We start from the raw sequence: 17,411 nt of genomic DNA, 5'->3' as shown, positions 1-17,411 counted from the left end.
ACTCAAAACGATCATTTCCAAATAATAAAAAGAAAAAAACAAAAGAAAATGAGATAACCGACAAACCAAAACTAAACCTAAAAACAAATAGGAAGGCAGTGCGAGGAGGACGAAGATGAACCACTGTGTACGTGCGGAGGAAGACGGACCTCTCCCTCTCATCGAAAACAATTCGATATACTTCTATTCGTATTCAATTTCTGCTTAGAAATGGTCCTGATAGCTCGTTGCCATTTTCCCATTTATTTCGCTTGGTCCCTCCCAATTCCCCAAAACAAAAAACTGTACCGTTTTAGGCTGAGTCCAATGGCTCCCTATCCCTTTAAAAGTAGTGTTAAAGTCAATAAAGTAGAGCTAAAGTCAACAAAATAGAGCTAAAGTCAACATATTTTACTCTATCATTATTTTTCTATGTATATATCTGAAAGGATTTTATTTTCTCTATCTCTATTTTACTCTCTATATATGAGAGTAAAATAGATAGAGAGTAAAATATGTTGATTTTAGCTCTACTTTATTGACTTTAGCTCTACTTTTAAAGGGATAGGGAGCCATTGGACTCAGCCTTAGGCCTACTATTGCTACTCATCCTTACTGATTTTTTTCCCCAATTTTCTCTCTCCTGCCGAACTCCGCATAGGACAACCGATAGTTAGATTGTGGTGAGTACAGATCTGCATACAAATAAAAAAGTAAAAAACTGAAGGGAAATAAAAGGGGAAAATATGGGAAAAAATTAAAAGTGACATATTATCTCATAAAACCATACTGCTAAAAGACCCCTATCAATCAATCAATGGGAGGGAGATCCTCCTCTGTGGCTAGTGGAGACAAAGGCACCACCCCCACCTGTACAGGCTCACATCCTAATATATAATATATCGTAAGTTACTAAAAAAAAAAAAAAAAAAACAAGTTCCGGTCGTCTTCTTCATGCCTCATTTCAATTGTATGGGATCTGTTAGATTCACCACAACATAACGGTCCTACTTATGCGGATATCAGTAGGTTCTCCTAAATCAAATCCCAAAAATATTACCTTGTTTTTTTCTTATATATGAACCTTCGAACTTCGGACACACATTATTATTATATTGTAAGATGTCTAGTTCCCAGAGAAGCAGTAACCTTGCTCTTGATGTTGCTATGTTCCCATTTTTGGCTGGTGGTCATCAAATACCATTCCTACAACTCTCGAACAAGTTAGCACAGAGAGGTCACAGAGTTTCTTTTCTCTTGACCAACAAAACCAAGCTCAAATTTGAACCATATAACCTCCACCCAAATCTCATCACTTTCATTCCCCTTACTGTTCCTCACACAGATGGACTTCCACTAGGTACTGAGACTATGGCCGATGTATCGCGTTCCATGGCTCCTTTGTTTTTAAAAGTGATAGACAAAATGTCAGACCAGGTCGAAGCTGTTTTACGCGATCTTAAGCCTAATATTGTCTTCTACGACTTCTTTCATTGGATTCCGTCGTTAGCGCGCCCCCTTGGTGCCAAACCCATTTTATATACCATTCTCGACCCAGTAGCATTTGCTTACCTTTTTCTTCCAGTACGGGAGCTTCAGCTCCCGAAAGGCGAAAATTTAGATGAGACTTTTCTATTGCAACCACCACCTTGTTTTCCAGACTCTTCGATATACCTCCATCTTCACGAAGCTCGTGAATTGTTGGAATATTACAAGGAATTCATAAGCGGCATGACGACTCTTGAGTTTGTAAGGAAGTGTGTGAAAGAGTGTGATGCTTGGTGTTTTAGGACTTGTCGAGAGATTGATTGAGCCTTCTCTGACTGCCTTGAGACCCATTATGAGAAACAATTTGTACTAGCCGGCCCAGTTATAGACTTTCCGCCGGTGTCACAGTCCGAATTTCTAAACAATTAAAAAAAATGAATATTTGAAATATAAATATATCAAACATCACTCGGTTCAATTATCTAAAAATCCAGACTATGACGGAGTGGATACAACACATGTCAAAACCTAAAACCCACATCATAAAGAATCTTAACAACAACAATAATCTCCAAAAATTCTCTTTATTATTTTATGAAAGTCTATCTTCCATCCAAAAATCATCAATATAACATTCTAAGAATAATAGGTCCTCAACATCGTATTCTCATTCCATGATGAATATGAAACTACGTTATTACATACTTTCAAAAAGAACAGACCTAATAAAAGAACTAACGGACTGCTCCAAATCAAATCCAAATGAAACGCCGCGGTTCCACTGCCTTCTACCTATGTTCCCAAGAACACACCCACGTTGCCAAAACAAAGCAAACATGGGTCAGTAAAAATGGAATTTGCTGGTATGAGTAGACTAACCACATAAAACCATTATCATACTTTAATTATCCAAACAATCACGTTATATTTTCCCATAACTTAATCATTCTCAGTTTGGAAGACAGGTAGTTCCGTCATTTCAACCGGCATAGTTTCTTCCCAAGCAAAACTTTCATTATATTAACTCATTCTAATAATTCGTTTTAATATCTAAATCATTGAATTAAAACTTACCGATATCCACTGCTGTATAAGAGTAGGACCGCGTCCCTGCACAAAATGTTATTAAGTCCTACCCTCCTGCAAAAGAAAGTTAGAACTTCTATATAACATATGTAGATATTATATTAGGTATTCAAAAGTAAACTCAAACACTCGTATAATCAAAGAATACAACTAACCCACAAGGCGAATACCTTAGTTCCTCTCTAGGGCAGTTCAAAGAATATGGTCATTCATGGCACATTCAATGAATACCCATAGATAACGATAACGGGCCATTTATGACACATTCAATAAATGCCCACCTAACATATGACATCAACGGTCATAAAACTCAATTCCAAAACTTGAGGCGTGGAGAGTTCTAAAAGAGTGCGGTAAATTGTTTACGCATTATTGAACTTTATTGCATATCCTATTTCAGAGAACGTAGGAGTATCTTGTTTCTTGTATTTTTAGTTTACGCGTTATTAATTAGATTGATGTCTAAGTGTCATAACGTTGCAGATCATAAAAACTAAAATATCACATAGTAGTTAATACACATTCACACGCATATATAAAGGTCTTAGCCTAAAGCCAAGTATGCTAATAGCCCTAGACCTATCTTAATAGACCGAATCATAATCCGAGTTAAAAGGTCAAATCTGGGTCAACTGGTCAAAGTCAATCCTGGTCAACAGTCAAGGTCAACTCGGTCAATAAATCAAATAACTCTAGTCAACAATCAACAGTCAACTCTAGTCAACAGTCAACAGTCAACTCTGGTCAAAACCCCAAAGACTAAGGCCCAAAGGGTTTAGTCTTTCACAGGCCCAATCTAACATAACTTAAGCCCAAATTGAAATGTCAAAATTCAAAACACTCAAGCCCAGCCACTAAGTTCGGCCCAAGCCCAAGCCCAAACAACCCTCACTGTTCATCTTCTTCTTCCTCACAGCATCTCTCCTCCACCTCCAGCCACAACCGGCCATCTATCAAGACTCGTGGTTTGACCTCAAACAACACTATGAGGGGTACGACCCAATCTTAAACCCAACCAAGGGTCATCTCCCTCACCAGCTCCAGCAACCTCCTCCACCACCAACCACCAAATCGGGTTCTCCTCCTCCTCCCACTTCATCATATCGGTTTTTACCCACATAAAAACCCAACCAACTTTAACAAAAGCGAAAGCTTCAATTAGTTAAAACAATCCCTTTCTTCCAAAGTAGATCTGTGATGTTTTGGCGCCATTAACGACTTGTTTTCAAGCTTCCACCACCACCATTTGCAGCCCTCACACACACTACCCTAGCCACTTCAACCCCCTTTATCAATCAACCAACAAAATCAACCAAAATGGTTAGAATTAATCTCGAAAGACGCGATGCAAGGCGTGCGCCATTAATGGAGCTTCAAGCTTCAACAACCTTTCGGCACCCATTCGGTGACCCTCATTCCAACCTCAATACCCAAACTCAAACTAACCAATTAAACATCACTACAACCACCATAGTTCAAAAAAAAAACGGCGGAGCGACGCCATTGGCAAGACCGTCGAGCTTGAGCGACTCCTCACAACCGATTCTAAACCCACATCACCCACCAAAACAATCGGCGATTTAGGTGCGTACCGCTTCCTCCAAATCGCGACCACCAATCCGAAACCAACCCACACACAACACAGTATAACATAATAATAAAGGTTCAAATAGAAATACTGGCGATTTCTTGCTGTTGGACTCGCGACGCCGCCATTGACGTTCTTTCAAGCTTCAACAGCCCAATAAGCCGCAACAGTTCAAATAATAACTCAAAACAATATACCAATATTTAACTAGTTTACTAACCCTAAACCCTAATAACGAGACATGACGAAGAAGAATGAACAATAAAACTGTTTCTGTATACCGGTGAAGTAGAAAAATTAACTACTCACCTGTAGCGCTCTCCGATTATCAGCTAGCTACAAGAAAAACTTTCCTTTTCTTCTTTCAGTAAAACTCCCCCCCTTTTTTTTTTCTAAAACTCTCGCTGTGTTTTTCCCTCAAAAACTCTACGTGAGAAAACTCACTGAAAAACAAGGACAACACTTATCTATTACTTACGGGACTTTTATCTTTAACTGATAGTTATCATCTATCCATTTTATCAATTATTATTATTATTATTATTATTATTTTATACTAGGAAAACAAAAGAAAAAGCCGGGGTGTTATAATATACACACCTTAAAAGGATCTCGTCCCGAGATTCAAGGTAGAGTGTAGATTAACCAAACAACAGTACATCAACTAATAAATCTTTATAGAGTATAAAGTTAATATATTAATTATATCCCCACAACTAAACTTTAATAATGTAGAACAGGTTTGTAGGGAGATTAAATTAAACACATCATTTACAGCTAGCACCCAATAATCATAGTACACCCATATAAAAATGAGACATATGTGTATACGCAAGTATACACACCTTAAAAGGAATAAACGTAACGTAATTAGTTTTCTTCAATTACCAACACTTAATTAAAATCATTCTTTCATAGTTCAACAGATTCATATCATCAACGACTTATACTATGTCCACTATCACATAGGATCAAACACCTACAATGTGATGCATGCACACTTGCTCACACACCAACGATATGCAAGTATACACTGGTTCACACACCAACGATGCATACTAACTCTCTACCATCACATAGGATCAAACACCAACAATGTGTGGTATGCACACTAGATCACACTCCAACGGTGTACGTGTATTGTAACGCCCGTATTTAAAATACGTATTTATTTATTTATTTATTTAATTATTTATATTAAATTCGCTGGATTGGATTTGAGATATGTGGGCCTGGTTTCTGGGCCCGAGTCTGTGTTGGGCTTGGGTTTCAAACCCAAGTATATAATCACATTGTTCTAGAGAATAGGGTTTTTAGAGAATAAAATATAATAAAAATGGAGGCAGAGATAGAAGCTGGATTGTTGGAGGGTGGAGCGCGACGATTCGGACGATGAGGGATTCGTCGGGTTTTAATACAGGTGAGTAGTTATGTTATTATTTTTTTCATCGAACATATATTTTAGTTTTACGGGTATACAGACATTTTTGTCTGTCAAATGTTTCCGTCCATTGTTACTGTTCATTCTCTGGTTATTTTCGGCGTCGTGTCATATTATTAGATTAAACTCTATTGAGACTCGGAAACTCGACTTTTAACTGTCGAAGCTGATGGGCCATTAATGGCGTTACCTGTCCAGACCTTTTTTATTTGAACCCTTGTCTTTAGGTTTTTTTTTACTTTGTGGATTTGAGGTTGGTTATTGATATTGGGGGTGGCTGTGAAGCTTGCACGGTCCATCAATGGCGTCTTCGCGATTTGGTGGAGGGTGAGTGATCGATGGTTAAACTGTCGAGATTGAAATCGATGGTGAAACTGTCGGGGTGGATGGGTGAAGCGTGTTGTTTAAACTGTGATTGGGTCGTGTACTGAAGGATGGGGGTTGCTGAACCTTGGAAGTTGTTAATGGCGGCTCGCCCAAACACTCCAGTAAAATGTATTGAACTATTTTTCGATGGTTTGTGTGGTGAATTGATGATTGGTTGAAGTAGGGGAGTATAGTAGAGTGAGGGGGCAGCTGTTAAAGCTTGAGGAACCATTAATGGAGATCGAAATATTGTAGATCTAGTTTTGATGAAGTATAGGGATTGAATGATTTGGGGTTTTTGTTTTTATTAATGTTGTTTGGTTTATTATGGGGATTAAAATCGGTGGGTTTGTGTAGGGTGGTGTGTGGAGGTTGTGGTGGTCGATTTTTGGTGGTCTGGTGGAGGAGAAGCATGAGGAAGAAGATGACCGGCTGGGCTTGGGCCTGGGTCGGTTTCTCTTGGGTTTGGGTTGTTTGGTTGGGCCCGGTTATGTTTTAAATTGTTGGGCTTTAGTTCTAGTTGTTGGGCCAGACCAGTTTTGTTAAGTTTGGACCAGTTCTATTTTATTTTGTTTGGGCCTTTTCCAATTAGTTTCTTTGGGCCCGATCTTATTTGTTTAGTTTGGGCCAGTTTAATTTAAAGTTTTTGGGCCGGGTTCAGTTCAATTTTTGGACAGAACCACTTAACTGTTTTTGGCCAGTTTCTAATATTGTTTGGGGCCAGTCCATAGGATTTAAAATAGAGATCCCAATGGGTCTTTCAACATTTAGACTTTCAGGTTCTAAGGTTTGGGCTTGGTCAGTTGGGTCCGAACCATTATCTTGGTCATGAGCCCATGAGCCATGCACCTTTGACCTTAGCCATGAACCATGGCTAGGACCCTGAACCTGTCGAACATGGAAACGACAGTTTGACTTTGACAATGACAGTTTGACTTTGACCTTTGACCGTTGACTTTGACCATGACGTGTTGATTTTGACTTTGACCTTTGACCGTTGACTGTGGAAGGTTGACTTTTTCAAGATTTTCACATATTTCAGAATATGGACAAATGTAGCAATAAAATATTATCAAAATTGTTTACGCGTTATTAATTAGATTGATGTCTAAGTGTCATAACGTTGCATATCATAAAAACTAAAATATCACATAGTAGTTAATACACATACACACGTATATATAAATGTCTTAGCCTAAAGCCAACCATACTAATAGCCCTAGACCTATCTTAATAGACCGAATCATAATCCGAGTTAAAAGGTCAAATCTGGGTCAACTGGTCAAAGTCAACCCTGGTCAATAGTCAAGGTCAACTCTAGTCAATAGTCAACTCTAGTCAACAATCAACAGTCAACAGTCAACTCTGGTCAAAACCCCAAAGACTAAGGCCCAAAGGGTTTAGTCTTTCACAGGCCCAATCTAACATAACTTAAGCCCAAATTGAAATGTCAAAATTCAAAACACTCAAGCCCAGCCACTAAGTTCGGCCCAAGCCCAAACAAAACAACCCTCATTTGTTTCATCTTCTTTCTTCCTCACAAAGACTCTCTCCTCCACCTCCAGCCACCACCGGCCATCTATCAAGACTCGTGGTTTGACCTCAAACAACACTATGAGGGGTACGACCCAATCTTAAACCCAACCAAGGGTCATCTCCCTCACCAGCTCCAGCAACCTCCTCCACCACCAGCTACCAAATCGGGTTCTCCTCCTCCTCCCACTTCATCATATCGATTTTTACCCACATAAAAACCCAACCAACTTTAACAAAAGCGAAAGCTTCAATTAGTTAAAACAATCCCTTTCTTCCAAAGTAGATCTGTGATGTTTCTGGCCGCCATTAACAGCTTGTTTTCAAGCTTCCACCACCATGGCCCAAAATATCGCCGAGATATCCGATATCTCGCCGATATATCTCGGTAAATTGGTACACCGATATCGATATTTCCGACATATATCCACCGAATATTGAACCCCTTTTTTTCCGAGATATATCGGAATTTCCGATATGAAAGTTTATATCGCCGATATAATCGATATTTCCGAGATAATCGATATATATCAGTTGACTTTTTGACCAATTGTTAATAACTTAATATTGAAATTTCCGAAATATCATATATATATCGGCGAGATATCCGAGATATATCGGTGAGATATCCGATATTTTAGAAACTTTGGACTGGTCACCAAAAAATCCGAGATATCCGATATATCTCGGTTTTTTAGTACACCGATATATTAACCAATATCAAAATTTTGGGCCTTGTCCACCACCACCATTTGCAGCCTTTACACACACTACCCTAGCAACTTCAACCCCTTTATCAATCAACCAACAAAATCAACCAAAAATGGTTAGAATTAATCATCAAGGATCGCCTCAGGCGTCTTCGCCATTAATGGAGCTTTCGAGCTTCACCCTTTCCAAAGACCCATTCGATGACCCTCATTCCAACCTCAATACCCAAACTCAAACCAACCAATTAAACATCACTACAACTACCATAGTTCAAAATAAAAACGGGCAGGCGACGCCATTGACGCACCGTCAGAGCTTGAACAGCTCCTCACAACCGATTCTAAACCCATATCACCCACCAAAACAATCAACCTGATTTAGGTCTGTACCCTTCCTCCAAATCGCGACCACCAATCCGAAACCAACCCACACACAACACAGTATAACATAATAATAAAGGTTCAAATAGAAATACTGGCAATTTCTTGCTGTTGGACTTGCGACGCCTCCATTGACGCTCTTTCGAGCTTCAACAGCCCAATAAGCCGCAACAGTTCAAATAATAACTCAAAACAATATACCGATATTTAACTAGTTTACTAATAACGAGACATGACGAAGAAGAATGAACAATAAAACTATTTCTGTATACCGGTGAAGTAGAAAAATTAACTACTCACCTGTAGCGCTCTCCGATTATCAGCCAGCTACAAGAAAAACTTTTCTTTTCTTCTTTCAGTAAAACTCCCCCCTTTTTTTCTTCTAAAATTCTCGCTGTGTTTTTCCCTCAAAAACTCTACGTGAGAAAACTCACCGAAAAACAAGGACAACACTTATCTATTACTTACGGGACTTTTATCCTTAACTGATAGTTATCATCTATCCATTTTATCAATTTTTATTATTATTATTATTTTTTGATACTAGGAAAACAAAAGAAAAAGCCGGGGTGTTATAGCCGGCCTCTTCTACTTTGGAGGAGAGATGGGCTAATTGGTTAGATGGTTTCAAGATTGGTTCTGTTGTGTATTATGCATTCGGAAGTGAATGCGTCTTAGAGAAGGACAAGTTCCAGGAATTGTTGTTGGGTTTTGAGTTGACAGGTTTGCCATTCTTGGTGGCTTTGAAACCTCCATTTGGAGCTAAAATCAGAGATTTAAGCCCTGCTAGAAGGTTTTCAAGAGAGGGTGGAGGGAAGAGGGGTGGTTTATGGTGGTTGGGTGCAGCAACAACTGATTTTAAGACACCCTTCAGTTGGATGTTTTATTAGCCACTATGGGTCTTCATCTTTATGGGAAGCCTTGCTTAACGAGTGTCTGATTGTGCTCTTACCACAAGGAACAGAACTCTTTGTGTCTGCAAGAAGGATTAGTACATATTTGAAGGCTGGTGTAGAAATAGAGAGGAGGGAAGAGGATAGGTGGTTCAATCCGGAAAGTGTGTTCAAGGCAATTAAGATGGTGATGGATGAAGATAACAAGGTTGGAACTGAAATAAAAGCTAATAAAACCAAGTGGAAGGACTTCTTGTCGCAAGAAAGCTTGGATTCCTCTTACATTGACAATTTGGTCCTGAAACTACAAGATCTTGTCGATTAGGCTGGGGTGCTAGACGGAGCATTGGTACTGAATAATGTTCTAAAATGAAAACGTACGGTTCAATTATGTGCTTCCTACTTCCTAGTACCAGAAGTCCAGAACTCTATTTTTACGCATGAGATTTATTCTTGTCCCTCTTCAGTAATAGGAGTATAGGACCATCAGCCCTTGATACTTGATAGTAATGTAGAACAAGTTTATATATGGTGTAGACTATAGATAAAGCTTTGAATGTCTATATATGTTTATGATATTATGCATTTACTATAAGTTATTTTTATGTGCCATATAGCTTGTGGCGAGTTGATTTAGAGGAACGATGAATGGCAGGAAACTGCTGCCAATTGAATAACGATTTTGTAAAGGTCGTTTTAGTTATCCCTTACAAATAAGAAGGAGGAGAAGGGGTTTAGAAATGGGAAAGACCAAGTTCGTTGTTGAGCGAACTGCCTACGTATCTATCTCTCGATTCTGGGGGGAGAGAAGAATCAGGTCTGGCGTAGTTCATAGGGGAGGTATTTATAGCTGGTGAAAGTGAAGATCCCTTTGACACGTGTGCTGATCTACACAAATGTAGGGCTAAGATTGAGAAGGAGTGTTGGAATGGTGTTGGTAGGAAGTTTGTAATGATGGGGAGCAGTTACAGTGGTTCGTAACTTGCAGTAAGGCTTTGGTAATGATTGCTTCTAGAAGATAGACTGAGTCATGAGGTAGAACGTTCTATGTAAAGATGTGCGAGTCGATCTGTTATAGAATGATGTAGCAACTCATGGATGTAACTTGATGATGTAGGTCGTTCCAGACGTAGTTCGGGGAACTAGGTCAGAGGTCGGTGTGATATTACTGTTATGCTGAACACATTCTTGATATTCATTAGATGTGAATATTACTCCCTCACACTGACAAATTATGTCACCCTGGAGCGAGCTCGTAGGACGAATATTTTAGATTGGGTGATGGTGTTATTGCTTGTAGTACGAGTCGAAGTAGATCACCTACATGAGGTGAGTCGCTTATGAAGCGAGCTCGGATGACGAGGACATGAGGTCGGTAGGATATTTTTGTTTATCCTGGACATGCGCCTAATATTCATTATATGTGAATATTACTCCCTCACACAGCCCCTTCTCATTAGGTCGTGTTGTATATAGAAGCGATCTGATGATAGAGAATGGTGGCGCGTGGCTAGCATATGTGAAAAGGTGAACAGACGTGATCATAAATACCAACCGTGTTACGTAGGACGATGTTTGTTGTATGAGGAACTGATGTTTGTTGGAGCTCAAAAAAGCATTTGGTGCTTGAGAACGTTTGAACTCATGAGAGTGTTTTAGTTTGATTACGCATTCGGCTCGTTGAGAGTGTTCTGCTCTAGTGAGCGTATGTCTAGGACCCTTAGTGCTTAAGGAAGTGTTATGCTCAAGTAAGCGTAGGCCCAATGACCATTTAGCGCTTATGTAAGTGTTCTGCTCTAGTAGGTCAAAGGCCTTTTTAACGCTTATAGAAGCATTCTGCTCGAGTGAGCATAGGTCAAGGGATCTTTTATCGCTTATGAAAGCGTTCTGCTCGAGTGAGCGTAGGTAAATGGACCTTTTAGCGCTTATGGAAGCGTTCTGCTCGAGTGAGCGATGTGGCCCCTGGAAGCCTGGTGCTCTTAGAGAGTGTTCTGCACTGAATTGATCCTAGAAGTGTAGGTACTCAATTAGCGAGAAGTGATGGGTCGTGTAGCCTGTAAGCTCGAGTGAGCGTGTTGCTCGCAGAGAGTGTTCACACTGAGTTGAGCCTAGAGGTGTAGGTCATCAACTAGTAAGAACTGTAGAGGTTAAGAAGCCTATGAGCTCGAGTGATCGTGTTAGCTTAAGAAAGCATATTACTCGCGGAGAGCGTTCTCGCTGAGTTGAGCCTAGAGGTGTAGGTCATTAACTAGTAAGAACTGTAGAGGCTAAGAAGCCTATGAGCTCGAGTGAGCATGTTAGCTTAAGAAAGCGTATTGCTCACGGAGAGCGTGTTAGCTTACGAAAGACTGTCGCTCGCGGAGAGCGTGTTAGCTTAAGAAAGCATATTGCTCGCGGAGAGCGTTCTCGCTGAGTTGAGCCTAGAGGTGTAGGTCATAAACTAGTAAGAACTGTAGAGGGTAAGAAGCCTATGAGCTCGAGTGAACATGTTAGCTTAAGAAAGCATATTGCTCGTGGAAAGCGTTCTCGCTGAGTTGAGCCTAAAGGTGTAAGTCATAAACTAGTAAGAACTGTGGAGACTAAGAAGCCTATGAGCTTGAGTGAGCGTGTTAGCTTAAGAAAGCGTATTGCTCGCGGAGAGCATGTTAGCTTAAGAAAGACTGTCGCTCGTAGAGAGCGTGTTAGCTTAAGAAAGCATATTGCTCGCGGAGAGCGTTCTCGCTGAGTTGAGCCTAGAGGTGTAGGTCATCAACTAGTAAGAACTGTAGAGGCTAAGAAGCATATGAGCTTGAGTGAGTGTGTTAGCTTAAGAAAGCGTATTGCTCGCGGAGAGCGTGTTAGCTTAAGAAAGTGTGTTGCTCGCGGAGAGCGTGTTAGCTTAAGAAAGCGTGTTGCTCACAGAGAGCATGTTAGCTTAAGAAAGCGTGTTTCTCGCGGAGAGCGTGTTAGTTTAAGAAAGCTTGTTGCTCGCGGAGAGCATTCTCCCTGAGTTGATCCTAGAGTCGTAGGTCATCAACTAGTAAAAACTATAGATGCTAAGAATCCTATGAGCTTAAGTGAGCGTGGTACTTAGGTGGGCGTCAGGACCCAAGTGAGTCTTCTTGCGCTAGTGAGTTGGCGGCTCTAGTGAGTGTCCTGATTTGGAGATTGCAGTTGATAGCTAGCCTTGACAACAGGAGTTGAGGCGACCTCTAGGGTCTTGACAACAGGAGCGGAGGCGACCTCTGGGGTCTTGACAATAGGAGCGGAGGCAACTTCTGGGGTCTTGACAACAGGAGCTAAGGTGACCTCTGGGGTCTTGATAACAAGAGCGGAGGCGACCTCTGGGTCTTGACACTAGGAGCTGTGGCGACCTCTGGGGTCTTGATAACAGGAGCCGAGGAGACCTCTGGGGTCTTGACAATAGGAGTGGAAGCGACCTCTGGGGTCTTGTCAACAGGAGTTGGGGCGACCTCTGGGATCTTGACAACATGAGCTGAAGCGGTGACGCTATGTAGCATTTATACTCAGTTGGGTGTCGTGACCCGAGTGAGTCTGTGGGCATCCTGATTTGGAGATCGCCATCAATAGCTAGCCCCAGTTTATTTTTGAAGTTTTAATTGACCTGTACAAAATGCGAACTAACACCAAAGAGTTAGTACGAACTAACAGTAGTAATTCTGGAGATGTATAGAGCATAATAACTGAATTGAGCCTATTGAGATGGCAATGACTAGCCCCAGTTCGGAGATGGCTGTGGCTATCCCCTAGTTTGGAGCTTGATGAACCTATACAAAATGCAAGCTAGCACCAAAGAGTTAGTACGAACTAACAGTAGTAATTCTGGAGCTTGATTAACTGCGCTTTGATCGATTCGTTGCGACAGCTCGTTAATTTGCTGATTAATTTCATGGATACTGTCCTCTGTTATTGCACTAGTTTGGTTTTGCATGACCACTTGTGCTCGTAATGCAACATTCTCCTGCCTGAGCAAGGTGATGTGCTCGTTCATAGTACCTAACTGACCTACCAAACTCTGGATTTGAGCTTCAAGGCTTGCCATGCTTCGTGGATTTGAGGATTTTGTTTTTGGTTTTAGGATTTGTGAAATGGTTTCTCAAGAAATCGAGACCACAGACGGCGCTAATTTAAAGGTGCGTTTTAGTTATCCCTTACAAATAAGAAGAAGGAGGAGAAGGGGTTTAGAAATGGGAAAGACCGAGTTCGTTGTTGAGCGAACTACCTACGTATCTATCTCTCGATTCTGGGGGGAGAGAAGAATAAGGTCTGGTGTAGTTCATAGGGGAGGTATTTATAGCTGGTGAAAGTGGAGATCCCTCTGACACGTGTGCTGATTTACACAAATGTGGCTGAGATTGAGAAGGAGTGTTGGAATGGTGTTGGTAGGAAGTTTGTAATGATGGGGAGCAGTTATAGTGGTTCATAACTTGCGGTAAGTGATTGAGTAAGTAAGGCTTTGGTAATGATTGCTTCTAGAAGATAGGCTGAGTCATGAGGTAGAACGTTCTATATGAAGATGTGCGAGTCGATCTGTTATAGAACAATGTAGCAGCTCGTGGATGTAACTTGATGATGTAGGTCGTTCCAGACGTAGTTCGGGGAACTAGGCCAGAGGTCGGTGTGATATTACTGCTATGCTGAACACGTGCTTGATATTCATCAGATGTGAATATTACTCCCTCACACGGACGAATTATGTCACCCTAGAGCGAGCTCGTAGGACGAACATTTTAGATCGGGCGATGGTGTCATTGCTTGTAGTATGAGCTGAAGTAGATCACCTATATGAAGCGAGTTCGGATGACGAAGACATGAGGTCGGTAGGATATTTCTGTTTATGATGGACACGCGCCTGATATTCATTAGATGTGAATATTACTGCCTCACAGATCTTACCTCAAATAAATTTTTTTGAAGATGGATCATCCTTTCTAAATGGGATGGTGTATTTCTTTGGGGATTGGGGAAGTAACAACAGTTCATGTACGTGAGTGTTTCATTCCCCGGTTTCTTTATATAAGTGGTTACATCTAGGGTTGTTCACCCAAAACCCAAAACCGACAAACCGGGCCAAACTGGCTAACTTTTTTTTTTTTTTTTCTGTTTTTACAACTTTCGGTTCGGTTCATGGTTCTTAAATTTCAAAACCGGTACCATTGGTTTGGGTTTGGGTTTTAGGCTCCGGTTAACCGATAACAACCAAACCGAATCGTTTTATTAATATTATATATATTTAAAACTGTTAGAATCAAATAGACTTAGAGAGAACACCACACTAACTTAAGTAGATTGAATCACGGAGAGAAATCTTATTCATTGAGGTAAGTCTGAATGGGAGGAGGTTACATTTATATATAACTAGGTAACCTCCTTTCCAAGATACAAGGATTACCAAGATAAACACCAAGATAGAAGATTACCAGGATAAACACCAAGATAAAGGATTACCAGGATAAACACATATGAGGAGGTGTCCCATATGGGCTCAATAGTAGGCATCTATATAGGCCCACGGATTTCATAACACTCCCCCTTGGATGTCCACCACTCTTGTGGAAATTCTGGTGGATGCATCTTTTGTAGTATTTTTTTGGATGTTCTATACTATCCAATGACAGTTGCCTCATTAAAACCTTGCTAAGAAAAAACCAATGGGAAAAACCAAAGTGAAGGAAAAAGAGTATAACGACATTACTCAGAATCATTGTGAATTGCTTAATACTGCCTCATTAAAACCTTTACTAGGAAAACCCAGTAGGATAAAACCTAGAGAAGGGAAAATAGTACAGTGAATATGTCATGGGACACATTCTTTAGGATGCTTCCCCTATTATATTACTCCCCCTGATAAAGACAAGTCTTTATATGGCTTGGTGGTGAACTCTGCGCATGCCGATCCCATACACAAGCTTTTGAAATTTATGCTTCGGTAGTGATTTAGTGAAGAGATCAGCAAGGTTGTCACTAGAGCGAACTTGCTAGATTTTAATCTGCTTCTTCTTCTGAAGCTGGAGAGTGTAAAAGAATTTTGGCGCAATGTGTTTTATCATGTCTCCTTTTATAAATCCTTCTTGAATTTATGCTATACAAGATGCATTATCCCCATAAATAATGCTAAGAACACCTGTTATAGAAGGTAATTGACACAAACCATGAATATGCCCAATTAATAACCTTAGCCATACACATTCATGACTAGCTTCATGAAGAGCTAAAATTTCAGAGTGGTTAGAAGAAGTTTCCACTAAAGTTTGTTTAGTGGAACACGCCAACAAATGGCAACATTATCACTAAGAAATACATAACCTATTTGGGAGTGAGCAACACTTGTGAGGATTTGACAGAAATCCTGAATCTGCATATCCCACAAACTTGGAACCTTTAGAATCATTAAAACATGTTTTACGCCATTCCAGTGTCTTTTAGTAGGCGCTGAGCTGTACCTGGCTAACAAATTTACAGAAAAAGAAATGTCTGGTCTAGTACATTGTGCTAGATATATTAATGTACCAATTGCACTCAAGTATGGTACTTCAGGACCTAATACTTCTTCATTTTCTTCTTTGGGGTGATATTCACTAAGACGATTGTACCACAATCTTCCGGATTCTTTCAAACCTTACAGTGAACATCTTAGTTTAATTGAGTACGTACTCCTTGATTTTGCTTCAGGCAAACCAAATCCTTCAGGGATTTTCATGTAAATATCTTTGTCTAGCGATGTCCCTATACAAATAGGCAGTCACTACATCCATGAGTATCATATCTAAGCTTTCGGAAACTGCTAAACTTATTAGATATATGAAAGTTGTAGTATCCATAACAGGAGAGTATGTCTCTTCATAATCAATCCCAGGTTTCTGCATAAAACCTTGTGCCACAAGACGTGCCTTATATCGAGAAATTTCATTTTTCTCGTTTCGTTTTCGAACAAACACCCATTTGTAACCTACAAGGTTAATACCTACTAGGGTTTGCACTATAAGTCCAAATACACCACGTTTATTGAGAGACTCTAATTCTTCCTTGATGGCAGCTTCCCATTTTTAGGCAATCAGATCTTTGTCGACATTCTTTAATACTATGTGGTTCAGTTTCGTCCTTGCCCTTGGATATTTCAATAGCTACCGTATATTCAAATACATCATCGATGGTCATATCCTTTCTATCCCACACTTCTCCATAATAAGCATAGAATATTGAGATCTTATCATTTTTTGGTACTGGTTTCTCTTCAGGGGTTTCCATAGTTAATTCGTTCATAACCTCTACCGGGGTTTAAGAGGAAATGGGTGTTCCGTGCATAACCTCTTCTTGAGTGTTTTGCACAACTTCTTCTAGAGTATTATTGGGGCATAATTTTTTAGTGGACCTCCTTTTCCGGGGAGTCGAGTCTTTGAAGCCTATAGGTATGGCACGCTTCTGGCGTGCAACAGATTCATTTGCAGCTATATTCAAATTTTGTTCAACGGGGACATTAATCTTAGCAGGTGTATTCATAGCTGGAACATGTGACCTAGTCACTTTTTCTGCACCATTGAATGCATCAGGCAATTTATTTGCAATTTCTCGTAGATGCAAAATTCTCCCAACCTCATATTCACACTGAGGAGTTCTGGGATCTAAATGAGACAAAGTGGGAGTATTCCACTTCAATTCTCGTCGTTAAGTTCTTCAGGAACGGGCTGGGTTGTCCTGCTAGGACAAGACATTCTTTAAGAACTTTCTTATCTCCCCCCTAATGGCGAGAATACTGTTCTCATCAAAATACGATCCATATATTTTTAGAAAAAAACATAGAAAAATAAATTAATGTAACCTAGACAATCACAGAATAATAACTAATTCATTCTAATTCCAAATTCAAAATAATATCGAAAAAACAATATTTATTATCACCTAATGAGGAAAAATCAAACTTAAGAACAAAAAAATAACTAAATTGT

The 17,411-nt window shown here is 40.0% G+C and overlaps 1 protein-coding gene across 1 annotated transcript; it reads left to right on the top strand.

The window, feature by feature from the left end:
- The first annotated feature begins 663 nt into the window (after window positions 1-663).
- On the top strand, window positions 664-9,853 carry LOC147517547 (cyanidin 3-O-galactoside 2''-O-xylosyltransferase FGGT1-like). Its single transcript, XM_086593630.1, has 2 exons — window positions 664-1,774; window positions 9,366-9,853. The coding sequence occupies exons 1-2, from the start codon at window positions 1,102-1,104 to the stop codon at window positions 9,788-9,790; spliced, it is 1,098 nt and encodes a 365-aa protein (XP_086449756.1). The 5' UTR covers window positions 664-1,101; the 3' UTR covers window positions 9,791-9,853.
- The last annotated feature ends 7,558 nt before the right edge of the window (window positions 9,854-17,411 follow it).

Source organism: Coptis chinensis, chromosome 2 (genome assembly GCF_015680905.1).
Source record: "Coptis chinensis isolate HL-2020 chromosome 2, ASM1568090v1, whole genome shotgun sequence".
Classification (NCBI taxonomy): Eukaryota; Viridiplantae; Streptophyta; class Magnoliopsida; order Ranunculales; family Ranunculaceae; genus Coptis; species Coptis chinensis.
Note: the sequence above shows the minus strand (reverse complement) of the source record. Positions and strands in the feature narration are given on the sequence as shown.